General features: G+C 44.4%; 1 protein-coding gene across 1 annotated transcript in view; it reads right to left on the bottom strand.

Annotated features, from left to right (window-relative positions):
* Positions 1-20,979: 20,979 nt before the first annotated feature.
* The window catches only part of LYL1 (LYL1 basic helix-loop-helix family member), a 205,488-nt gene continuing 198,817 nt past the window's right edge, over positions 20,980-27,650 (bottom strand). The window contains exon 4 of the mRNA XM_085600587.1: positions 20,980-22,551. Within this exon, the coding sequence (XP_085456713.1) occupies positions 22,040-22,551 (512 nt within the window). The 3' untranslated portion in view covers positions 20,980-22,039. The remainder of the gene's footprint in view (positions 22,552-27,650) is intronic.

The raw sequence follows: 27,650 nt of genomic DNA, 5'->3' as shown, positions 1-27,650 counted from the left end.
GGCACTTAAACCCTTTGATTCCAATTTACCCTGCTGTGTCACTGTTGACACAAGTCCTCGTCACCATCAAAAGAAGAGCATTCTGAGGTTTTTTTTTTGTTGTAGTTTATTATAAGTGACATCTCCAGCACAGAGCATCATACATCTTCTTCAAGTGCTCTTCAACTGATATTACTAGAATTCCAACAAGAGAACACTTTGCAATAGAACCTGTGCACATTCTATGAAATCTCTACAGGGCCATGTTGACCCAGTATGATAATGGGTTGGTGGCCATGTTGACCCAGTATGATAATGGGTTAGAAAATACGGTATGCTTTGCATCTAGAGTTCTAAGGTTAGCTGGGCTTCAATACGCAGTCATAGAGAGGGAGTTGTTGGCCTGTACATGGAGTATTGAAAAGTTTTGCTCGTACATTTGGGGAAGACGATTTTTGTTGCAAACCGACCACAAACCTTTGGTTAATATCCTGGGTGGTGATATGAGCAAATGCTCCACTCCAAGAATTTTACGTATGGTTTCCAAACTTATTCAGTATCAATTTGATGTCAAACATATCTCAGGAGGGAGCAATGGACGAGCTGACTTTTTGTCTCGCTTCCCTGTCAAGTCAGATGATCCTGAAGACGTTAATTTGAATGATTTCTCTAGCGAAGATTGCGATGATTGTTTGGTGGCAGCAGTGGAAATACCCAGTCTCTGCTCATTGAGTGAATGGATGCATGCTGTAGAGGCAGACTGTGTACTCCAAGAAGTTTGCCGTCATGTGACGAGTGGTTGGCCTAATGAAAAGGTCGTTTCAGCCCTTGTTCAACCATTATGGAAAGTGCAAGATGAACTGTCTCTAGAAGATGGTTTGCTTCTTAGAAATGATAAGTTTATACCACCCCATTCTTTTCAAAATGTGATAATACAAAGAGCTCACGAGGGTCATCTCGGATGTACACTCACCAAGCGTTGCATTCGTGACACTAACTGGTGGCCAAGAATGGACACAGAAAGTGATGATATGGTTTCTGGTTGCTGTATGTGTGGTGCAGCTGATAAAAGTCTCAAAGTGTCTGTTCCTCCACTGATACCCATTGAGTGCCCACAGGGTCCCTGGTTGCAACTTGGTATAGATATCATGGGGCCTTATGATTGTCTCCAAGGTGGGTTCCGTTTCATTGTGGTCCTCGTGGATTATGCATCTAAATGGCCTGAAGTCAAATTAGTTAAAGAAGCCACCACCAAATGCATTCAGTTCTCACAAGAAGTGTGGCTGAGAGAAGGTTGCCCAGAAACTTTGGTTTCTGATAATGGCACGCAATTTGTCAGTCATGAATTTCAAACTTTTCTGTTGCAATCTGGAGTCAAACACATTAAAAGTTCCTTATATCATCTCCAGTCCAATGGCCTTGTAGAAAGGATGAATCGGGTAATTGGTGAGTGTGTGAGATGTGCAAGAGCAGGTAACCATGATGTCAAAAAAGCTCTTGACAGTATGATTTTTTTCTATAGGAGGACACCTCACACTTCTACCAAGATTTGCCCTTTTCAATTGATGAGAGGGAGGAAGGCCAATAACAATTTTAGGCCTGGATGGATGACTAATTGGGTGAAGTCTGTTTCTGATATGGCTAAATTGAGAACATGTCTGAATCCGAATCAAAACAAAAAATGTTGTACGATGTAAAGAAAACTGTGAAAGTATCTTTTCTTGATGTAGGTGACATGGTCAAAATTAAGTCTCCTGTACATGTTAGAAAGGGTAACTGTAAATTCAGTGAGCCTGTCGAAGTGATCAAAATTGTCAGAAATGCTGTTAAAGTCAAAGGTGGTCATTGGTGGAACCTTAACAGGGTTGTTAAGGTTCGCTCCAAAGTCTCCTCTCGTTCTGGTGGTTGTTCTGAAGTTTCTCATGGTGACCTGTTCGAGGTTAGACGGAGCTCTAGGTCAATTGTTAAACCTGCCAGGTATAGATCTTAATTTGGTGATTTTTGTTGTTGTTTTTTTTGTTAGAAGAAGGTAAGATATGTAATATCTTATGTGATCTGTGATATCTATGTTGGGAATGTTGTGTGGGTTACTGTTCTTAGAATGTTATGTAGCTCCTAGCAACTCTGCTAGGAGGGTTCAGATTTATTGGAGCTGTGGTTGGAGTCGGTCCTCACTGTCTCTTTTTGCTATCTAGCCTTAAATAAACCACTTATCTTAATCCTGACCACTGTGGTTACTACACTCAGTTTCCAATTAATTTTGCCACCTTCCTTTTACCTCCATCCATCCACTCATCCATCCTTCCGCCCATCCATACTTCCTTTCTCGATCAATCTATTTTACTCCCATCAACCCTTCCTTTCTCCGTTTATCCACAATTCAGGTATAATTCATTCCACTCTTTCCATCCTTATTTCATCCATTCTTACTTTCATCCATCCACCTATCCCTTTATGCACTCATCTTTCCCTCATCCATCTCTCATCCATTTCTCCTGCCATATCTCCTTCCAGCTTTCTCTCATCTCTCCATCCTTCATTTCTGTCTTTCATGTTTTGCTCTTTTGTTGCCTGTCTCCCCACTCCACAGCTCCACCATGCTATTCTCTTGTAGTGGTTTTTAGGTCTCACCTAGGCCGCGCGCATGCGCTGATCTAGGAGGGCCTTTAGCCATATAGCTTGATAATATGCCGCAGAGAATTCCAATAGAAGCCCATGTTGACGCCAGAACATGGGCTTCTATGGGAATTCTCAAGGGCATATTATCAAGCCCATTATCGCTGCTTTAGCTGCAGTTTTCTGCCGCTAAAGCGACGATAATTTTAACGCCGTTTCTTGATAATATGCGCCTCAGACTGGAGCAGCTACTTACTCACGGACCTCGGAAACGTGGCAGGGTTAGTTCCTCCACCAGGCAAGATGGCGGCTCACAGCACACGTATGTGGATGGATTACAGTCTGCAAGGCAGGATCTCAACCCGTAATGTACCCACGTTTGAGAGAGGAGTAGCACTTTACTGCTTGTTTTCTCAGCCAGGGCATTCTATGGCACCTCCTATGGCACACGTCGGGCAGGCACATCATTGGCTCTTGGAGTTTAGGGGGTATAGCTTCAGTTGGGGGACATATAGCTTATGCCTCCATCGTCTATTGGTACTCCTATAATTACATAAAAGGTTGGCAAGTAAGCAGCTTCCTCAGTCTAGAAGGAATAGAGACACCAGGGGCTGTATTACATGTATCACAAGGAGACAGCTGCCTGCCACTTGCAAAGCGCCTGGATACGCTCATGGGTGATTAGCATGCAATACAAATACACATAACCTATCATAACATAACAAAGTGCCCACAGGCGTGACTGTTCAGACAGTTTCTGCACCCACATGGCACTTTGATTTTACAGAAGGGATCGCAGGTGCGATCCTAAGGGGTTGTTCCCTCATTTAGATAAGGGTTTGGTTAGAAGGAAATGAGGGAACCCTTTATTTATCTCACTGTGCGGTGTTACAGATGTGGGTGCAGATGCGAAGGAACAGTTAGAATGTGCACATTCTGTGCGCCTCACAAAGAGGTTGTGCACAGTCAGTCTGCCCTTTGAGGGGGCACATTGAATGGAGGGAGTGGGCCCTAGGGACCCCCACCAAGTATACCCTTAAGGCAAGTGCAGTCACTTGCTGCACCCGCTTGCAGAGGGATCTCTACCCCTCATGTAATGCAGGCCGGGTTGCCACTTGTGAAGTGAAAGGCAAACTAGTGGTGTCAAACAGCCAGTCTTTCTTCACAAATGTACTGGCCTCTGGATCTGGCATGAGTTTGCGGCTGTGCTCGATGCAATACATTAACTGTAATAGGTTGCACTGACTTGATAAGATCTGTGCCTAGTGCGCCCAGTTAAACGCGTGCCACAGTGCGGACCTGGCAGTGTGCCCCCTATACATAATACAGGCCCAGTTGTACCACCTCTGAGACATTCGCTGTCTTCTCTTTAGTGAAGTGTAACGAGACTAGCACAGACCGACACTGCCATCATTTAGGTACAAAGCATCATTCTAACAGCTTCTGCATTTAGCATCACAATTTGCCAGGTCTTAAATCCAAAACAAGCACAACCTCCTTTAAAAAGAAGCCACGCTTGTTTAGCAATCCTGACATAAATAAGCCCAAAAGAAGACTTTGCCTGAAAAATTACAAAAAGGCTTAAGAGGTGGATTTGCTGTCAATGAGTTCGGATTCACTAGCGCTTGATTTGACGGGCCTTATGTAAATATTCTCATGTCGTTTTTCTTATTTCTTTACAGACCATGAACTTGATTCTACTAATGCTCCTATATTTAAGAAAATAATAGCACATAGCAAAAACATTTGAACCATTTTTCTGCAACGAGTCATTTATTTGAATTGGGAAAACTCCATTGTAGCGACAGACCTGTCTTAGACTTTTAGTGACTTTAGACACTTTTTTTGCATCGATGACAACAGATAGTGTCATCCACAAAATGTTAAAAATATTTAAAAAAATAACAAATGTGCAATGAAGTTACATTACATCCTCACTAAAGTAAATGTTCAGCTTACAAAAGTAGTGGAGCAGCAGTCTGAGTTGTACAAACCAGCTTCCTTCATCAACTGATGTGGTCTTTCAGGGGGATCGTTATGTGGTGGCATGGCTTCTGGAACGTAGCCCCTTCAGGTCCCAGGAGCAGAGCTCTGTACATATACACATTAAGGGGCATATTTACTAGACCCTATCGCCAAGTTTTTTTTACGTTCCTGTGGCGATACAGACTTTGCATTATTTACAAGGGAGCGTTAAGCCACTTAACGTGGCTTAACTCTGCCTTGTAAATAAGGCACCCTTTCACGCTATATTGAAAGGGGTGGGCAATGGGTTTTGTGGTGGGTGTTCCGCTGCAACATCCATTGATTTTGACGCTGCCCCATATTTACATGGGTGGCGTAAATACGGGGCAGTGCCAAAATTAAGACCAAAACAAATCTGGTCTTAACATGGCGCAACAAGGAGAAATTATTTATTTCTCCTAGTATTTGCTGTTTCAATGTGTGCTGCATTGTGCAGCTCACATAAAAACAATAAAATGGCATTTCTCATTGTTTATGTGCAGGAAGGTGTCCCTCCCTGTACATAAACAATTGTTTTAAAAATGAAAAGTTGCAACTTCTATGTGTGCTGCACAAAGCAGTACACATAAAAGTTACAAAACGCCATTTAAGATTGTTTATGTGCAGGAAGGGACACCTTCAATCATTCCTACAACGCGGGGACCTTTGCACTATGGTGCAAGGGTGCCTGCGTTGGCGCTAGGCAGCTGTAATTAGCACCAGCGCAGGGGGAAACACAGGACGGCACCGTATTGTAAATACGGTGCCGTCCTGCGTTTTGAAAGTGGCGAAGCGCGGTGTTAAGCCAAGAAAGCTTACGTCACACTCCATCACTTTTCTTGTAAATATATCCCTAAGAGTTTATGTTGTAGGCCTTCCCATAAGGTGTAGCGTCTGGACCCACCTGGTGCTTGCTGTGAGAGATACCTCAGTGAGTGAAACTTAAGGTCTCTTAGCTGAAAGAGGGTTTGGACGTGAGGCCCCATAGCTGAAAGAGGGTGTGGCATAAGGCTTGCTCACACATTTGGATCACCTTCTCCCGATAAAATAGGGAGCAGACAGTGTCTGGGCATTCTAGAGCTTACAATCTTTTGAGTCTCTCAAGTACTGCTTGCCCAGCTTATGCATTTGACTAGACTTTCGCCAAATATAATACGTAACCTAATTCAATGAATCAGCTTGGATTTCCTTTTTGGGGCCCCCTAATGGAAGAGGCTCCTGTGTGACAACCAGGTTGTGACTCACACAGGAACAAACAATTTCAGAACACTTACAGCAATTAAGATTAGACTAGTAACCAGGACGGATCACTCTGATTGGGGAAGCATGAGGTAGGGCTTTATACCAATATTTCTAAAGATCTTGTAGGACTCTCTCGGTTTTCACACCCATCACTTCCACCACAAATTTTCAAAAAATCAGGATTGTTCAGGTAATTAACATTTAAACGTTTTCTGTCACGTGCTCATCGAGGGTTGACATATGTAATTCAGTCTAAAGGATCTGAGAGAGCACACCTTCTTTCAGTTATGTTATGCGGGCCTAGCGTTAGAAAAAATAGCAAAAGCACTCGAAGTCAGAGTCCTATGTAGTACAGAGCTTCAGGTTACTAGGGGCAAGTTACTCACTAATGGGGACTTACAGCTCCAGGCCACTAGTCCATGAGGTAGCAAGACAATGATTCTGGGGGCATATTAACAAGGAACAGGGAAAATTAACGCTAAGGGCGCTGGTTATTGCGTTATTAACAACGCTAACCGCCTAGGCGATAAAAAATCCAGCGATAGCGGCATTTTGGAAGGTTATCGCTGGTAATTCAGCGATAAAACTACAAGGATAGGGATATCCTTGTTGATGGCCCATGGTGGATTTAGCCATGTAATCCACCTCCCATTGGATTACATGGCTAAGTCTGAAAATTAGCAGACGTAGAAAAGCAGCGTTAACCGTGGTTAGCGCTGCTTTTTTTGTCTCTAACAGGGTTAGCGTGAAGCTTGATAATAGGAGAAATGTCGCTTAGCGACATTTCTCCTATTATTTTGCTCTGGAACGCCCACTTTGCATCTCATTAGAGATGCAAAGGAAAGCGTAGTGAAAAAAAGGGTGCTAACATGCGATTTTGCATGTTAGCACCCTGTTGTTAATAGGGCGATATTTTTATCCCCGCTTCTTTGGCTTTTAAAGATAAAGCCCTTGTTAATATGCCCCCAAGTCACTTGGGACTTACTCTTCAACAGTTCTCTCACCCTTGAGGGCACAGATCTCCAGCCAACTAATGATGTCCACCTCAGACATTCTAAGCTGATTGTGGTTTGAAGCGGGCGCTGATTACAGGGCGATTAGCCGCAAGTGGTCACAGATGTTGCTGTATTAACCAGCCCTCCACTGTGCCTTATCTCCTGAGGGCAGTGTTCCTCTCCTCTGTAGCTTCACCTGATAAGGGGCCCTGAAACAGGAAAAAAGTTGCATTAAAAAAAACTCAACCAACCAGTTTCCTCCAGAGCACTGGAGTTCCTTTAAAGCGAGAGGAAGTTACTTTCTGAGATGAGACCAACATAAATCACTTATACTGGCAGCTTCATGTTATGCCCGAAAAGCTGAGGAGGTGGTGGGCATCATGAGCTGAAACCGAGGAAGTAGAGGTACGGGTCAATATCCCTCACTCCATCCACTTTAACAACAATCCTCTTGTCTGACCAAGAAGATCTCCATTAAGGAACCGTAGAGAGCATTTATGTGGTCTCTGTTTTTGTGGGCTTGTGGATCAAATCTGAGGTCTTCTTTTGCAGATCACCAGTGACATTTTCCGGACCCCCTAATGTAGATTACAATCGTCAGGTATTGCCCGCTAACTAAAATTTGGAGGCCAATGAAGGGCTTTCCGTTCAGGATTATATCCATCCAGTGACTGGCGAGAACCTCTGGCCCCGTCCCCGTAAGGAAACAAAGTGTTCCATCATACAAATGAAGGTTTACGTCATCAAAGGCACAGAGGAGAAATCCCTCAAATCCCTGTCGTGCCTGATACTGATCACACACATATCCCACAGGTGACAAGACAGCTGGCAGAGGGCTGGTCCTTAAATTTTCCTTGGTCCCTGTCCCCAGAGGTCCTAATAATCTCTGTACTTCCAGGCTGACCTCTTCAAGGATGCGTCCCAACAGGGGGCGACCCCATCCCGGAACCCACTGAGAACATGCCTGAGCCAAATACATCTGGTAAATTGATTCATGATCACGTTACAAATCATATTGAGTGGGGCACAGAGATAAGGCCTCCAAGCCCAACCCAACGGGGCCGAAGCCGGAACTATAAACCCAGCCACAAGTAAGCCTGCATCTCCATTCAATGCATACAGAGCTCATCCCGTGAAGCTGGAGGAACTCTACATAGGTGATGAAGATATCCTTAAGGAAACAGACCTTTTTGACTTTCCCCCTAGCAACAAATCCAATTCGGTCCCAACTGGAAGCCCTCATTAACTTAACTAGAACCCATGCGAGGGCACTCTAACCCCAACTCTTCGACCCACATTGGAGTGTCTAAATTTGACAGCGGCCAAGTAACTCAGAATTGTCATACAGAAAATCACAACCAGGACCCAGACAAAATCGCAGGCGCAAACATTTCGACCTGGTGGGCAATAATAGATAGCACACTGACAACTATGAGTCAGGTGGCCATGATGCACGCGGACAAACTGGATACACAGATATCAATATTACAATCTCTGGCTAACAATGTCAATAAAATCGAGTTTCGATTAGACAATTTAAACCATTTCATAATGAAAGTGCAGCAGTACGTGGATAAGCCCCCCGGACCTCTGCTATTGCTCATTACTACTAGAAAAAATCTCACCCCTTCCAGGAGTCGTGTCTGACTTACTGACAGAGTATAAAGCAAGCGGCAACAATTACAGACCAAGGGGCAGATTTATGAGCACCTTGCGCCTCATTTACGCCGCCGTTGCGTCACTTTTGTGACGCAGCGACGGCGCAAATCCTGCGCCTTGCTGCGGGGCATTTACAACATGACGCATCTGGGAGATGCGTCACGTTGTAAAGCCCTGCGCCAGCAGTAGGCGTACCTGTGCAGGGGGGGCGTTCCATCGCAGGAACGCCTCCTAAAAGTGGCTGAGTGAAATCTACAAGATTTCACTCAGTCACTTTTGAGCCCATGCTGCGTCAAAACCCTGCGCCTGCTTGAAGCAGGCGTAAGGATTGATGCAGCATTGTAATGACAGGGCACCCCCGAGCCTTGCTGGTGCTGCATCGCGCTTGCGACGCAACTCCAGCAATGCGCTGCCTTTCCGACAGGAGATACGTCACGCATCTGCCCATCCGAGTGCCACGGTGCGCCGCATCAATGGTGGCGCACGGGTGGGCAGATGCGTCGCAACTCTTCTGGCGCATCTCTGCTGATTAGCAGAGATGCACCAGACGTCATAAATCTGCCCCCCAGTGTCACTTCGGAAAAACATCTTAATAACAGTGGTGCTCTGCTCAGTATACCCTGAGCTTCGGCTCCAGATCTGGTCCTCGATGAAGAGGCTGTGATCTTGGCCTCAAACGAAACTGATGCGACTAGTCCTCTTAATGATAGCGCAGTAGATACTGCAATTATAAAATCATCTAACCTCGCTCAAGTGGTCTCTCCTGCAATCAAGATCTCAAAGAAGAACAGAAAGCGATTGAAAAGGCTAATTTAAAAACAAAAACATAAATTAAAGTCAGAACTCTATCCTATATTTGGAAACTCTGCGCGGAGGCACAAGGAAAAAACTGTAAACCCCTACGGGTACAAACTCATTGGCTCAGGACAGCATCCTTCGGAGTAATCAACATTTTTCTCTTGAAGCACCCCAAACCCTTTCTTGCACCAGACCGCTAGAGCAATAGAAATCACAGGTGAGACCACCAGTGGCTGCTGGCAGGGAGGGAGGCGGGCCTGGCAGTTGGGGGACAAATTATTTAAACCAAAAAACACTTACCTACTCGTGGCGGCCTCTGTCTCTTAGCCGCGGCCCGTGCAGGTAAGAGCGGTGCAGTCGGGGGGTGGGGGGGGGGGGGGGATTTCAACAGACGACGATGAGGGAAAATTAATTATTTATTCAATTTTCCCTCATGATCATCTGTCGAATCCTGTCCCAACCTGGCCCCACCACGGTGGTACCTGCACGGGCCGCAGCTGCCTTCTCTCCTCCATCGTTGCTGATGAGTCCCGGAATCACCCAGGCTCCCCTAAGCCAATCATAAAGCTGCAATGCAACGTTGTGATTGGTCTTAGCACTGTAGTTTGGCACTCACATGGGGACAGGGAGCCTGTGCATGTTCCCAACCAGGCTGTTTATTGCAAAGTGTAAATGACTGTTTGGCCAGGCTGAGACCGCTTGCCAAGCAGTCGTTCACACTTACGTGCATATTTACAAGCCCCGGTCGCCACCACAATTTCACTTTTTTGGATGTGGCTTAACTTTGCCTTGTAAATAAGGCACCCTTTCACGCTATACCTAGCATGAAAGGGGAGGGCAGTGGGTGTTGTGGTGGGCGTTCCACTGCAACACCCATTGATTTTGACGCTGCCCCATATCTACGAAGGTGGCGTAAATAAGGGTCAGCTCCAAAATTAAGACCAGGGAAAACCTGGTCTTACCCTGGTGAAATGAGGGAAATATTAATTTTTTCCTCATTTTTGCTGTTTCCATGTGCGCTGCATTGTCCAACACACATGCAAACAGCAAAATGCCATTGATTGTTTATGTGCAGGAAGGTGTCCCTTCCTGCACATAAACAATCATTTTAAAAATGACGAGTTGCAACTTTCATGTGTGCTGCACAAAGAAGCACATATTACAGTTACAACACGCCATTTAAAGATTCTTTATGTGTAGATTGCACATAAAATATCTTCCTCTGCAACTCAGACCCTTGCACTATGGTGCAAGGGTGCCTGCATCAGCGCTAGGTAGCTAAATTTAGCGCCAGTGCAGGGAGAAACGCAGGGCTGCACCATATTGTTGTAAATATGGTGCAGCCCTGCGTTTTGGAAGTGGCGTAGTGTGGCATTAAGCCAAGGAGGCTAATGCCATGCTTGGCCACTTTCTCGTAAACATGCCCCTTAGTGTGCATGAACGACTCCTCTTCCCTGTGCCACCAATCGCGCCCCACACTAACCCAGCCCGCAGCAACGAAAAATAAAATGATAATAACGTTGTTATTATCATTTTATTTTTCCCTTTTCCACTGCTCTGAGAGCAGTGGGGCGACGCTCCTCCACCTTAGCCGAGGAGCCACCCCAGGAGACCACTATGGTAGGCTGTTATGTCACAAGCGCCCCAAAAGAAACGATGACCCAGACCGTGGACATCTTAACCCAATTAACTGCGCCGGCCATAAATGTGGAAACCATCATTACAACTGCACTCTCAGCCAACCAAATACATAACAAGGGGATTCTTACTCAACAAAGCACTCAGGAGAAAGATAACATATCCCTGGTGGCCCCCACTATAATCACCCCACCTTTTTAGGAAGTGGGCAGCAAAACATCCATCAACTGGGCCTTCTGGCAAGCACCTCATTAACGACGGCCATCGAGCCACATCCTACGATCACAAACTCAGTGACTAATCCTAATGGGATGGAAACCTGCAGGTCCCTGGTTTGGATGGACAAGGAAGGTATATTTCTCAGGAAAGCCACCGCACATATGCATGTACCTCTGGATGCAACAATTGCTGCACCTGCTACAAACTTTGTGGGATTGGAGTCCAGACCCGTGAACCCTTTTGTAGACCACCCGAATGCCACAGCACATACACTCACACCTTTGTGCCTGCTGCAAACGCTGTAGGATCGGTGCTCATGCCCGGACATCCTTTTGCAGACCATTCAAATGCCTCTCCTGAGCCAGAATTTGACCAACAGGAAACGAAGAGCCTGGAGGAGATTCACATATTCCATTCTGAATACATTTCCAGTGGCCAGGTAGACATCCTGAACAGGAGTAAGCTACTTACATTTCTCTCAGAGCTCCCTAAGCTGAGGTCCCTGGAATCCAAAGACCTGACCTACATTATGTTCATTGTGGCAAAAAGGACAGTCCCAATTAGGCCACAAAAGTACGATTCTGAGACAGGAAGCTAGTCCGGTAGGTGGAGACTCACTCTAAATTATGGCACAATGGGGAATTACCATAAGTAAACTTTCAAAACCAAAATACCCTTGGCTTCTGGCAAAAAAAACATCAGCTCTACTGCCAGTGAGACTCTGTACTCTGTCGTTCCACTGGTCCTGAGAATTCACGACCTTCAGTAGAGTCGACCATTTAATCAAAGAGTGATACAAAGCAACACTTATCTTAATATCACAAAGACACAAGAACTTAATCGTGACTTGCAAATGTGGTTGTGGAATACAAATATTTTAAATTCCCTCCTGAATTACTCCAATGCGATGGAAGAAATACACAAAAAGGATATAATTTGCCTACAGGAAACTTGGCAGTTGTCCACCTCGGTCTGGCAGGATCATATTGAATTTTATTCTGCAGCTGAACCGTCGAACAATGGGGGTCACCCATAGGGAGGAGTCTCCATACTGATCCACAAAGCCTTGGAGCCTAAAGCAAGAGTCCTTGCAAGTGACATGGGGCATTCATCTTTGTGATGGTAACAGCGACAACCGCAGGGCATGGAAGGGGGGCCCTGGCACTTATTATTGGAAACAACTATATAAATCCCAAGGAGCACAAGAAGAAGATAACCTCTAGTGAAATTCAGAAAAAATATAAAAAGCTTAAAACAAGAGCCTCTTGTAGATATGTGGGTCTTGGCAGGCAACTTCAATATGTTCCTCCTCGACACCATTACTACCTTCTTGGCAACAAGAAGAGGACAACGTGTTAGGCATCCTGGAGATCATCCTGGGTCTATCAAAGAAGGAAAAGGCGGGTCTGAAATTTGCTTACTCCCTGAATGCTTTGGATCTTAGAGCACTAAATGGAAGAGGGGCTCAGGATCAACCAGCCTCTTGCATGTGCATGATGACCTCCTGTCCCTCTTTAATAGACCATATCTGGATGTCCAGCTAGCACTTCATGTGGGTAAACAACATCCAAGTCTACCATGCAGTCATGAGCGACCACACAATGATAACTTGTACTCTCTAAAGGGCTACCCCAAGACTGCCAAAAATCCAAACACTTGGCATGGAAAAGGGCATTAGCAGGCTGATACGATTAAAATGGTCTACAACTCCCTCACCTGCAGACTTGAATTAGATTAAAGAACTCTACAACACAAGGCTAGAGAATCTACTCCGTAGCCCGCAAACTAGGCACAATCACTTAGAAAGTTAACCGACATATTCATCGACAAGACCCAAAAAGCATATGGGATCCCGCAACCCGGTGCTGAGATCTCTCAAGTGAGAACTAAACAAACTACGGAGATCAGCGTGGAAAAACAGCAATACCCCCTTACAAGCGGCCTAAATCCAGAAAGCAAGGAAGGCCTATAGGTCCAAAGCTTGGGAAATCTCCTGGCGCAATAAAGAAACGGCATGGATCGAACTCCACGAAGCCCTGAAAACAAAAAACCCAGCAGAATATTGGAATCTTGTCAAGAAAAGATTGACTAAAAACAATTTGAAAGTTCTGCCTGCTGTCTCGGCCGCCAAGTAGAAGGACTACACCTCCAAGCTATATAGCATGGTAGAAGAATGCTATGGCCTGGACTACTCGGCGGAGGAGAAAATTGATTGCCTCAATGAAAATCGGCTACAATGGGATGAATCATTGTCCTGTAAAGATTTTATTATGCATGTATTGTCCTCATTCTGAGCAGCTGTGGCCCGGGCTCAAATGGCTTGCCTACGAAAATATTTAAATCTGTCCCAGGGGACTGGGCAGCCCATTTAGCCCACTCTGCAAGAACTTACTCCAATCCATAAAAAAGGCGCATGCAACAACCCAGCTAACTTCTGGCTCATCCCCCTCCTCGATGTGGAGGGCAAATGTTTTGCGAAAATCTTGAACAGTGAGCTAGAGGAATGGTCCAATGCAAAGGCCCTAATGTCCATCAATCAATCGGGGTTCAGACAAAGGCAAGGCACTGAAGATGACCTTATAATTTTCTCCTCTTTGATCTCAGCTGCTAACATCAAAAAGAGCCCCCTCGTTTTGTTGCATCTGATTTTATCACCATTTTCTATATATGGACAGGCAGAGACTCTGGCAGAAGCTGTCTAACTGGGGCATCCCAGAAAATCTTTTTAAGAGCTATCAGAAGCGTATACACTCGAACCTGAGTAAAGTTAAAATTACAGGCAATAGAGTAGCAACCAGCAAAATCTGGACCACCTCAGGTGTAAAACAAGGCTGTATCCTAGCCCCGCTGTTATTCTACCTTTATCTGGCAGAGATAGAGTCTTGGCGTCTGCTCGCAATTTCCCTCCTAAATTTTCTGGGCCCGACATTCACTTCCTCCAGTATGCCGATGACAATCTACCATTCGATCACAGGCTAGTAGGGCTGCAACTTTCTCTGGCGGCCCTTACAATATATAGTGCGGAAAACAAACTCGATGTTAAGCATGCCAAAACTAACATCATGGTATGTGACGGCAGAAACAGAAGTACCACTAAATTTAATTTCCCGATGAGCAATGTGGTTCTAGAACAAGTGGCTAGACTTAAAAACCTGGGTAATCGCTTTAATTAGCTTGGTTCCCATGTAATACACCTTTCCAGCCTAAAGGAATCTGCCTTGTCAATGACAATGAGCTTAAAAAAATTGGCATTCAAGATGAGCGGCCCAGATCTGTCCGATATCTTTAAAATAATTGAAGGTAAATTCATGCCAATGCTCACGTATAGTTCATTGATCTTTAAAGATCATATCTCCTCTTGGCTGGACAAAGCCCAAACGAGATGCTACAGATGTCTATTTAACCTTCCTGACGCTGCACCATCCTCCAGCTACAGCTGGAATTTGGCCTTTATAAACAATACAATATGCTGAAAGCCTGGTTCTTGGGCTATTATGCGAAGCTGAAGAATGCCCCGCCTTTGTCCCTTAAAGAAATGATTGGTTAAATAATCCAAGATAAAAAAACAAACTCCAGTGGGATCCCTACGTGAGGAATGCAATTGAATCATTGGTGCACAGAACATTCTTTAAAAAATCTAACCTGAAGCTCACTGCAAAATTGTTGACCAAAAAAACTGAAATCCATTCTGGATTCGAAGATAAACAATACCTCTCTTGAAAGGCTTATGCCAATTTATGTGTGACTTTGTATCAAGATCAGGGGAAAGCACTGTATTTAACCACTCCCATGAAATTGGTCTTTGAAACAGATCTTCTGCGTCTGAGATGCAGCCTAATCCCCTTAAAAGGCCACACATGTGGGTGTTTAACTGGATCTGTAGAACACAATTCCAGTCTCTGCAACGACAAGAAGGCGAACTTGACCCACGTGGTATTTGTCTGTCCAGCCTTAAAGATCATAAGGTATTATTGGCTGAAACTGTTGTTCGATAATCTGGGCATAACACAATGCAACGCGGCTTTTACCGCATATCTGAGTGGTGTGGATGTGCAGCTATCAGTCAGATGTGTAAAGTTCCTCAGTGAAGTGCTCAAGCTACTGAACTCACTTCCTGTGTGCTGGTAAAATGGGGAATTCCTAGATCCTCCATCTCCTTGAAATTGACTCATCCATGTCAATCTGGTGAGGTTGCAGCAAGTCAGGCCGCTGTGGCAGTGCTATTGCAGGCCTACTGCAGTCGGGCCAGCCTTCGACCGTCTACCCCGCTCTTCAAAACAACCAGGCTATTCGATTCCAGGCATAAGCAACTTATCTGATGCCACTGCATTGCATTTCACCTGAATTAAATATTACTCAGCACTTTAGCTTCTGGATTTGCCGCATTGATGCTTGTCAGATAGTACCAGATGGTCCCTTCAGCTTATATTACCCCTGCTGGGAAAAGAAGGATCCTTGGGGTCCCTATGCCTAACAAAATTGCATTGTACATTATGGTCATACTTTGCACTTTATTTATTGGTTATTCCAATCCCAGCACAATTACCCCGGAAGACAATATTGAATTCATTAGGGCTATCAAAGTTTTAGACAATTCCCCAATGCTCAAATTAACCTCTCATATCTGCCCGGCCAGGTGTAGGCTGTAACACTTGCTCTTCACCAGATTCCAAGACACCACCGGCTGCACTCAAGCCCTGACCAGCTCTGGATTAGAAGTGCGCTTACGCCATCATGTTTTAATGACTTTGTACCTGCCACTTTAATATAATGATTTTAAAACTACAGGTTTAAACTCTGCAACAGGCACTTTATGGAACTTTCCAGTTTGTAGCCATGGTCTTACATCAGGACCTCTGTCCCTAAACGCCTGGAGGGAACTACTAATAGTTTTTGCCCCTCAATGATTCCCAGGCCCTTCTGGCCATTCGGACCCCTTTCTGAAAAAACATGACTTTTCCTGTTTGTATATTAGATTGGGATTTTAAAGACTTCAGAGCTGCAAAATGTATAAGAAGTATGCTGGACGGAATTGAATAAGTCACATTATGTCCTCTTACTGTTTCTTTTTTATTGTTTTAATATTGTCATTGTTCTTTACATTGTGATGGTTTAAAGTAACTGGAAACAATAAAAATGTACCTACTTAGTGACTCCTCAGTGGGATCTAGTCATTTAGACCTGAAAATCCACATGGGCAGCCTTTTTTGGAGTGTTATAAATGTATTTTCAGCTAAAGTATTAACACATTAAATGATCCAGCTTTCTTGTGGTGAGTGGTGTGAAATTAACAAGAGTCTTTACTTATCCGGTGTTAAAAAGAAATCAGTTTGTATATATTTGACTGACTCTGGCTATGAGGTTAACCGTGAGCCCAGAAGGAGAGAGTGATGTCTAGGATAAGAGCTAGACATTCAGCTTTTTAGTGACAATTGATCTTTTTCCATTGGCATTCATGGCAACGTAGGCCTCAAAATTGGAGATTGTATCTTCATTTAAAATCTTCAAATAGTACCCTTGCCATTCTACTACTGGGTTGAACGAGAACAAGAGCAACCCTAATTTCCACATGAACATGAGTATCAAGAGACCTTGGAACAAGTATTCACATAGAACTCATTTGAAGAAAAGATTTGTAGTGACACAGAACTCTCTGCGCGAGCCTAATCTATATAAACATTTCAATGTAAGCTTTTTTTTATGACAGAAATGTTCTTGTCTTGATTAATGTTCTCATGTTATTACTGTTTGAAGTGCTGCACAAATACTTTACACATTGCTTCTAAGTAAGTCTCACTGCTCTGTGCCGAGCTACCATAGGCTTGAGCACAGTTTAGTGTGGGGTTTGCTTGTGACTTCACCTTAACAAGGATTGTGGCTGCTGCTTGAGTAGGGTTTCTCCCCCCTGAATCAGTAATCCAATTTCTTACTTAGTGCAAGTACAGACCGCTTAACTGTGTTGAGGCATCTGTGAGGAGCAGGAATAGATGATATCACAAATGACTTAATTAACAACCTCCTGGTTTGAATAAAAATCACAAATGAGGACCAATGACAGGAACTCTTCCACGGGATGCTTCTCTCAAACATTAATCTCAGATCAGAGCAGCAGGACAAGCTGTTCCCAGAAAAGGGTAAGGGGAGTCTGGCTAGTGCCATCTTTAATGAGAGACACTGGGAAAGTTACAGTAAAATGGAAAAAGAAGTACTGCAAAAGAGGGTTGAATTTTGGTGGGAAGTCTCCGAGCACTGCCTGGTGTATGAGATACAAATTATCCATCACCACATGTCTCTTCTGAACATTCCTGAACCTGGAAGAACACCTATAGGAAGAAAGAAGAATTTGGTCAGACTGCTGTGACAATGAACTTGACATGCTCTTGATCACTGTTGGCACCCAGGGTCCAAAGCTTTTCTTGAAGACTCATCTTTCTGGACCCCTTTCACTGCTACAGGGACTTAAAAAGCAGAGAAGGGCCCCTTACTGCAAAACAATCCATCTGGGCAGTTGTAAATGGACTGTATTCAATTTGGTTATATAGCCTGGTTGGAGAAAGACCAGGTGCTCAGGAACCTACCCTGGTGACCTGGGAGCAGTCGAACAGACCAGCAGTGCATTTCTCTGCATCAGAAAATATTATGAATTCGTCATTTTCTATTTCTGACTTCTGGAGCACTGTGGCAGTGCATGACCTAGCTGTCATGACCTAGCTGACTATGGAACGTAAGTTGGTCCTACACTGACATTTTCATCCGGTGTTTGAAGCTATCTGGTCCCCTCTTAGAACCAAATAAGTGACAAAGACCAAATGTAAGACCGGGGACGGGGCCAAGGCTAAGAATCCATCCCAACAGCAAAGTGTCTGTGGTACCTACAAAATCTGACTTTTGTCTCTAAACTGAAGGCTTCAGCCAAAGATTAACAATGGTGTATTAGACTTTGAGGGGCACTCACTGGCTTCAGCCTTTTGTTTTGCCCCACTGAGGAATTTTCAGGACCAGAAAAGTAACAAAGGCCCTAATTTTGATGTTGGTGGACTGCCAATGACAGGCTGTAGGTGGCGGTCCACCCGATATCCAGGGCATCTGTATTACAATACCGGCGGTCGGAGCAATGATGTCAGGGGAAAGATTGCCGCCTCTGACAGGCTCAAGGAGCCAGTCGGGTGGCAGTCAGACTCCTCTCCCTACAATAAGGGTGGTGCCTGCGCAGGCATCGCTTCAGGGATTGGGATGTACTTTTTCATGGCGGTCCCACTGCCATGGAAAAGCATCCGGAAAGGGATTCTGGGGGCCCCAATCAGGGCCCCAGTCCCCCGGGGGCCACTGCCAAGTGGCCAGGGGAACACTTTTAGTGCCCCCCCAAACATCCTTGCACTGTGTGCACACGGTGCATGGATGTTTTTCTACTGCGGCCCTTTTCTGGGCTGCAGCACAAGCCGCAGTTGAAAAAGGCAGTTTCCGGCCACCTACACAGCAGTCTTATCATAATATGGTGTGTGGGACCACTGACTCCTTGTTGGCCCGTCTCATTCCTGCAGCAATGGTGGTCAGACGCTCGTCCGACTGCTATCGTAATGAGGCCCATAATCCCAAGGTAAAATCTGTGAATAATGTGATCTGCTGGGCTTACAGACCACTGTTGTTTCATGGTCACCCTGAAATCACACCAGGCTCCTGATCTACAGTGATATTGACTTTCTCTGTCACTTTGACATTCCTTGGTGTTCTTTGCATTAAACCTTTAATATTGTATGTGTTTGGTTTCCGTAACATTTCTCTGGGGAATTCTCTGCTTCTTGTGCCATAGGTACCAGGGATTAAGTAGAGCTTCTGTAATGTGACCTGACCAGAATGTGTTTTTATTAAGTTAGTAAGGATTCCTCCCTCCCAAATGACTAACCCAATTTCTGACAGTCAGGTTTATGCTTCCATATTCGAGTAGAGACTGGCCTAACTTCTGTGTTAGCAGCAATTCTCACTCTACTATCGCAGTGTGTGACCTGACCAATTGGGTAAAGTGTACTCCGTCTCAGACTCTTGTAATGTCTGACATGACTGCAGGGTCAATTGTACAGGATCACAGTGTCAGGTGTTCTGCCTCTTGTGCTAGAGGAGAGTGTGGCTTAACTGTAGGGTCAAGTGTACTCCTTATTCTACTGCTGTAGTATTTATTATGAACTAAGGGACAGGTCTACTCCTTACTCAACTATTGCTGAGCGTGATCTGCCTGTAGGGTTAGGAGTACGCAAGGATGGAACATTGAGGCAGTCAGCTTCATGAATCGCCTTATCAATCTCTGACGGGTGGAAGGCTGACCAGCAGTCAGGCTGAAGAATCGTGCTGTGTGATGGTCAGCTGCTTAGCTTGAACAATCTCCATCGGAACCACTGTAGAATGAAACTGACAGGCAGCCAGTTTCACGAATCGCCTTCAGAATCTGTGAAGACCTGAATTCAAACAGTCATGGAGCCTGAATACTTATTGTCTGACTCTGAAGGCTATAAAACTGACCAGTAGTCGCCTGGAGATCTCCTCAGGAATATCTCAAGGATGGAATACTAACATGCACAGATCTTGAATAATCATTAGAACACTGGAATGTTGAGAGCTCCATTGAAGACAATGGAGTAGCTCCGGACTTATAATGGCTGGTGTAAACCCGGAGCATCAACATTCCAATGCTTTCCTTTCCCAGCTTTTTCTGTAAACAAAGGCCTCATGGAGTCCAAGGGGGTTTTCAACCTCCTCTAGCTCTTGATGCCTTTGTTTTACTAATTAGAACATTCCATTCTGCCATGTGAGGGCGGAATGTTCTAATAGCCTTATAGCCCTCTATAGTGGGCTATACCGGCCATTTAAGGCCCGCTGTCTTGATGAAGGCCCTTGCCTTTGTCTCAGGTCTTTAACGCTGGAGCGGGCCTTTAATGGCCAGTAGAGCTGCTACAGCAGGCTCTAAGGCTGTATTAGAGCACGGGAATGTTCAGATCTCCGTTGAAGACAATGGAGCAGCTCTGGGCTTATAATGGCTGTAATAAGCCTTCTGCTCCAGCATTCCAATACTTGTCTTTCTGCTTCTCCCTTTTTAAATTAGAACATTCACACTTAGTGGATGGAATGTTCTAATAGCCTTATAGCCCTTCTGCTTCTGAGAAGTTGACAGGTACTCAGTATAAAAAATCTCATTGAGTAGGTCTGACAATAAGAGGGCTGACAGCTGATCAGCGTGCATCATCTCCTAGTGAATCGCTGAAGGAGGGAAGACTGACAGACGCTCAGTTTAAATCTCGCTAGGAATCTCTGAAGGATGGAAAGTGGACAGGTGGGTAAGTTAGATGATCATAGAATCTCTGAAGGATGGAAGGCTGACTTGTCTGAAGTTTGACAAATATTTTTTTCTCATTACTCTCTAAAGCTTACCCAAGGCAATTTGTGAGTTTTATGTTTAACTACTGCCATTACCTATGTCCTTTCACCATCACTTTTCCATGATTCGTTTCTGTGTGTATTTTATCATAGCTGTTTGTTTTATTTTTTTAAATCGCCTTGTGCTTTTGGACTTTATTTATACGGAAAGTGAAGAATTGGAATAGGTTGTTATAGGTGCACATTTACGCTGTTAATGCTACTAATAATGTAAATACCTCCGGAAAGGAGTGCAATTTAACATACAAAGCGAAGGGCTTCTTTCCTTCTGTAATGTAAAGTCTAACTTTGGGTCTAAGCAGACAGGTCTCCTTTGTGAGGAGGGAAGTGTTCGATGACGTCACTAGTGATACTATGAATTTATTTTTCAGGAAGCAAGATTCCGGACACAAAGCATAACTTGGGAAGGGATTGAATTGAACCTTTATTTAGGGACAATGGTCATCGTCGAAAAGGAAACTTGTTCAAGGATTACAAGGGGACGGGTCAGTTCATTCATGTTCAATTCCTGACTCTTTCTGCCTTTGAGGGATTCATCTCAGATGGCAGAACAGTCAGTGTGGTGTACCAGTCCATCCAACCACACTGGCAGGAGTGATTCCAAGCGGAGACTGACTTTCAGATGTCATCCACATTTACTTCCTTTATTCTCTGGTGCTGCTTCCTGACCATCATTACATAGGGTGTATTATAAGCCCCGACATCAAGAGTGGCGCCTCATGCTGACAAAGGAAATCCGTACACCCAGACAGGACTGTTGTCTCTCACTGGCATCTGACCTTAGAATCATAGTCACTGACAACCAGCAAGGGCTTGCTTATTGACCCTTTTAACACACACAATCTGTCAGCTGCAACAGGATCTCTCTTAGGAGCAAGACATGTTGGACAATGGAAGTCTCGCGTTGCCTTCCTATGATGACCCTTTTCCAACCCAATGCTGTGACGACATCAAGGAGTGCTTTACTGTCACCCCAATGAGGTGCGGCATCATTGCAGCTGCTTTCTAGAGATGGGTCCTCTGCTCTTCAAATGGCCTGCTGTTGTCAGTCATGCGCTGTGTTTCTCAGACACACCGTCTGTTCGAGTTTTAGGGAGCTGAGCTTTGTGGGTTCGAGCAGGAACGCAAAGTTTAATTTGTGTGTAAAATATGGGGTCGTTCTATCCTAGACATTTTCATTGTCACTTAAATTCACTTTACTGACATTTTGTCTTCATTTTCCTCTAACTACCCATCCCCACCCCCCACACCCACACCCCAAAAACATTTCTTTGGCAAGGCTCTCTCTAAAGAAATTACAAAAATTCCCCGGTGATAATCAAAAGTGGTCAGAAGTGTCACAGTTCTACTGAAATAGCCTCTTTCCCGCCAGTATAAGTTAGCCTGTCCTGCTCTTGGAGCCTCGAGGTAGGGACAGAGTGTTGCCCCTTGGAAATGTTTTTGCCCAATGTAGTTAGTTCCTGTCACCGTTGCACCCCAGTGACCCCAACCCTCAAAGTCTTTGCGTTGACATCATGTCCGTTGCTGGTCGCCAGCTCCCGTGTTGCATTATTGCTCGCTGGACTCCCGCTGTCCGCCTCACTGTCGGACAGAGGAGAGGGGCACCCTGTCACCACCAGCACAATATTCCGTTCTGCTTTGCTTTGTCCATATTCAGAATCTTCCATTTGCTCCACCAATGGGATTGCGTCATCGTGCCTATTCCTAAGTGGATCGGACACTGGTCCTGAGGCTCTCACCACCTGACGCATGGGCTCCGCCAGCTCCTCCAGGGCCTGGTCGTTCAGGAGGTTGACCAAGAAGTCAATGTATTTCATGGCAAGCCGCAGGATTTCATTTTTGCTCAGCTTCTTGTCTGGTGGGTGAGTGGGGATGAGTTTCCGCAAGTCTGCGAAGGCGCCATTGACGTTCTGCTGTCGCCAGCGCTCTCGGCTGTTCGTGAACACCCGGCGGGCCACCTTCTGAGGTTGTCGCACTAGAATATAAGGAGGAAACACAATAGGACAACATGGGTTAGGCAATAGAAAAACGTGTTCAGACACAGTTTTGATTGGGAAAATTGCTCAATGAAAGTGAAAATAAAACTGCCTTATTTACACACACCAATAACTGGAAGCATAAGTGGGCATCAGAATTAATTTATACCATACAGTATGAGCTGGAACCTGATAAAACACAGTCATTACACTGGTGTTTAGATAACGAAAAAATTGGAAATTTCAGTTAAAGTTGTAAAATTTCTCATGGTGAGTGCATTTTGTTCATGTGATCTTGCCCTTACCAATTCATGACTCATCACACACTATCTTAGCAATCTTTCTTTATTTTCAGATTCTAACATTTTAATGAAATATAATTTTTATTATTCCAAAAATTAATTTCATTTACACTGTTCAGCTTTTAGAAATGAAAGAAGAACGAAATTGAAAAGTTTGAATAAGACGAACACTGGTCTATAGTCACAAGTCAAGTTAGCTTTATTCGACAATTGTCATAAAAGCGTACAAAGATTAATATAAGTACAAAATAGAAAAACATGTTAAAATAGGTTAAAACAATAAATAAGAGGTATTTGCAAAAAGATTGACAATTCAGAGTTAGGAATGATTTACCCAGCCAACAATTTACTCCTAATCACCCAAGCCCTTCCAAGAAATTTAGCAACAGATATGTAAATGAATGGAATTTCAGTAGAACGAAGGATTCTCACTGCCACCTTGGCATTCCTCGTGCCCAGCTGTCGGCACATTGGTTTTAACCAGGCCCGTCGCGGGATTACATCAGATGGGCATTGAAATAAGAAATGGTTAACAGATTCAATAGGTGTGGTACAACCCGGGCAATTAAGCGTGTTATTCGAGGCCCACTTAGATGAAAACTCTCTAACTGGAAGACTGCCAACTCTGAATTGGAAGTAAAGCTTCCTATCCAGAGGATTTGTGATGTCATCCCAAAAAGTTGCCAGGGAGATCGTGTCCTTAAAGTTGAAAAATACACCTGTTAATGAGAGCGGGGCTGTACTTCTATAGACACGAATAGCCACCAATTCCCAATACAAGGCCTTCAATACTTTCTTAGGCGGGAACCTAGCATTTAGTGGATCCTCCCACAAGTCTTTTAGGCCCAGGTCTTTAAGCGACTCATATATCCTATGGAGCCACTTTACTTTGTGGAAGGTATCCAACTTAATAATATCCATAAGACCAAGAGCAAAGAGCCTAAGTTCTGGAGTGACCCATAGGCGCCGCCAATACAATATTGGACGAAATGAGGCAATTAGTGCTATTGGTCTCATTCCTAAGTCATAAAACAAAGGGCACAAAGGAGTACTCTGGGGTAGTTTGGTAAGATTGCGTAAAAATCTATTTTCAGAAGTAGCCATTTTGTGTAAGTTTTCAAATCCCCATAACTCAACTCCATAGAGCGCCGCACCAACCACTTTTCCATCATACACACGAAGTGCAGGGTCAATTGGTTTAGTCAGAGATTGGATATGTTCTTTACTCAGCGCACCAGAGAGTTGGGAATGTTTGAGGGTTGCCAAATCTATTTGCTTCTTCCATCCCAGATCGTGTTGGATACAAATACCTAGATAAATAAAATCTTGAACCTGGTCCAATGGCAGATTATTCATATATATTTTGCCCTTGAAAGATTTGGACTGGTTAAAAGTCATGAATTTAGATTTTAAAACATTTATTTCAAAGCCCTCGAGCTGAGCAGAAATCCTCGAAAATACCTAAGGATTTCTGTAAACCAAGACAATCGTCGGCAAACATTAAAATAGGAATTTTAGCACCTGCCAATGTGGGGGCATCTACGTTTGCATCAATTAATAGATTGGCCACATCATTGATATACATAGAAAATAAGGTTGGCGCAAGAACACAGCCTTGCCTAACCCCCTTCTGTATAGGGAATTGACTAGTCACTTGTCCTACACCACCCCACCTGATCTGTGCAAAATTATCCACATGAAGTCTAGCAATTAGGGAAAGTAGAGCAGGTGGCATACCCATTTTGTCTAAGACATCCCATAGAGATGCCCGAGGGACAAGATCAAATGCTGCCCTAAGATCAATAAAGGCAGCATATAGACTACCCCCCCTAGGAATACGACCTTCCAATGGAGCATAGCGAAATGGAGCACCTGATCAATGGTGCTTATTCGGGCTCTAAATCCTGCTTGTAGATGGGAGAGGATTGAATTTTCAGAAGCCCAATCCAACACTTTGTTCAAGATCAGCCTGCCTAGAATTTTTTGTATGGTATCAATCAGGCTGATTGGTTGATAGTTAGCGGGGAGGGACTTGTCCCCTTTCTTGAACACCGGGATAATTTCGGCGCCTTTCCAGGAGGTGGGAATCGGTGCACCTCTAGCGATCAAGTTAGCTAAAATTAGAATATAGTTTCCCCAGGATTCGCTATTACACAAGAAAATATCAGCAGGTACTCCATCCATCCCGGGTGCCCTTCCTGGAACCACAAGTTTTAGGGCGATAACATCACGCAAAGTGAAGGCTTCTTCCTTGTAAAAGGTAAATTGAAACTCAGGGGTAACGCACAATTCCGCTCCTTTAGCATAGAGGGACTCAAAATGCTCAACCCATGCTTCTTGCGAAACCCAGTTCTGGGGTTTGTCAGGATTACCCCCACTCCCCCACTTAAGGACAGACCAAAAACGTCTCATGTCGTTTTGGGCACCTGCTTCCCTAAGATCCTGCCATCTTTGATAGTCCCACGCTCGCTTAGATTTTAGAATTGCTTGCTTGTAGGCATATCTTGCAGAGCGAACTTTGAGACTATCACCAGTTTTCAGGGCGATGCCCAGGTTCGCGCGAGCATCTCTACACTCTGCAGTGTACCATCGTGGGGAAGGATCATGCTTAATCTTAGATAGTTTGCATGGCCTCACAAAAATGTCTCTGAGTTCTAAAAAGAAAGATTAGTGGATCGTTATTCCAGACATGCAAGGTGGTTCCAAGGCGCTCTGTTTGTACTCTGCCCCTAGATCCCGAATAGCATGCTTTAAACTACTAAAAATACGAGTCAGACTTTCTTGACTTTGAGCTACCTTGGGCCACTTAACGTGGCGCATATCATTTGCTATGACTACATCTTGATAAGTCTGAGGAGAAGAATCAAGGGGGACAGTAGGGTTCTCCCAAAATGAGATTAACAAAGAAAGAGGGTTGTGGTCACCCTCCAATCTATCGATGACCACCATACCTCTCAAAACATCCCATATATCAAGCGATAGCAAAATATAATCAATTCTACTAGCACGTGAACCACTCTTAAAAGTATTGGACCCTAATTTGTCATGCTCAGACCTGCCATTAGTTGCACGAAGCCCTTTGTTCAAACAAAGGGCATTGATCTGGATTGCCAGTTCAGACCAACGGGTGACAGGTTCAAGATCTAGTTTTGGAACACCCCATAAACTGTCCTCTTCCTCCGAAACACTCCAGTCAGCACCAAGTAAGGGTTCAAAGGTAGTATTAAAATCTCCTCCTATAATTACATAGGAGTGCTGAGAATAGAGGAACATGAGTTCGTCCAGGCGAGCTATTGTATCAGACTTCTTACCACCAGTGCTTCTAGCATAGACATTATAGATATCCAGCGATTTTCCATTTTTAAACTTAACATTAAGAAGCTGGATATCCGAATGTAGAGTAGAATGCTCCTTGACAATAGTGCCAAGGAACTGCTTAATCCAGACGGTAAGACCGCCAGAAGGGCGCCCTTTTTTACCCTTAACTGCCAGAACATTGAAGTTCCGAAAGCCTGAAAAATACTGAGGCTCAAGGAGCCAGGTCTCCTGGAATAGACAAACATCAAAAGAATTAATAAACAATGCCCAGTTAGGGTCCTTTATCTTAGATTTTAGACCTGCAATGTTCCAGGATAAAAGCGTCCCAAACTCTGAGTGGATTGCGCTACCTTCCTGGGGGACCTCCGAGATACTACTCATTTGGGTTATCCTCTCCAATTCTGCGGAAAGACCATGGATTTCAGTGCTCTCAGCAATACCCAGCTCAGATTCAATATTTTGGGTTTTGCTAGACAGCAAAGAACAAACTGTGGGGACATCAACAGTGATTTTGTTGCACAGTCAATCATTTTGTTCTAAACATGACTCTCCCACAAGCTGACTGCAAAGGTCGTCTGGGCATGATAACCGAAGGGGAGAGGACCTCATTTGGATTGCGGAGCAATCCGGGGAACTGCTTCTAAACTCGAGATTAATTAAATTCCCTGCAATGGTAGGATCAATAAAACCAACCTCTATATAATCCACCTCGCTTCCACCCTGAGAAAACGTTCTAACTCCAGCAATGTCAGCTCTAATCACTGAGTGGCAGCCCCTCACATATCTAATCCAGTGAATGACCTTGTTAATCAAGGATTCAGAGCTTTCGTAGTCAGACCCAGGAGACAGCCTAGGGACATTCACCATGTATATTTTATGTGAGTGAGGCGTGTGGGTATGTGGTGCATATTTTTGGACTCCTTGATAAGTGTTACCCCTAGGGTTAGTACCAGGTCTCGCGTTTTCAGAAGGAGGACCTCTCACATACATCTTAGCCTGATAGTTACCAGTAGGTGCTCTAATAACTCGTCCACCATTTATCGGGGTGCAATCAGAAGATTGCTCAACCCTTGATGAGTTTGAGAATCTAGACTGTTTACTCAACAAATGACGGTCTTGAGATAAATTGCTTCCACTAGTATTAGAGAGCACACTGTGCCTGGCTGCCATTATTGGGAGGGCCTTGTTCAAACCCCCTTTGAGCGTAGATGGTTCGGGTTTAGGATAAGTACCAGGGCCCGAGTTAGATTCCTCGAGCTTCTGAACAGTAACCGTTAGGATTTCAATTTTTGTTTGCATGGACTCTATCAGGGAGCAAAGATTTTTCACTACCACCAGTAGGGATTTCATGTCAGTGTTACTTGATACTACATCAGGAAAGCCTTCAATAACATTTGTGGTACAACTACCCCCAGGAACAGATGTATCCACATTTGAGACTGGGGGGACAGAGGGAGGCAGGGCAGAACTACAAGTAT

The sequence above is a fragment of the Triturus cristatus genome, chromosome 4_2, assembly GCF_964204655.1.
Source record: "Triturus cristatus chromosome 4_2, aTriCri1.1, whole genome shotgun sequence".
NCBI classification, from domain to species: domain Eukaryota; kingdom Metazoa; phylum Chordata; class Amphibia; order Caudata; family Salamandridae; genus Triturus; species Triturus cristatus.
Note: the sequence above shows the minus strand (reverse complement) of the source record. Positions and strands in the feature narration are given on the sequence as shown.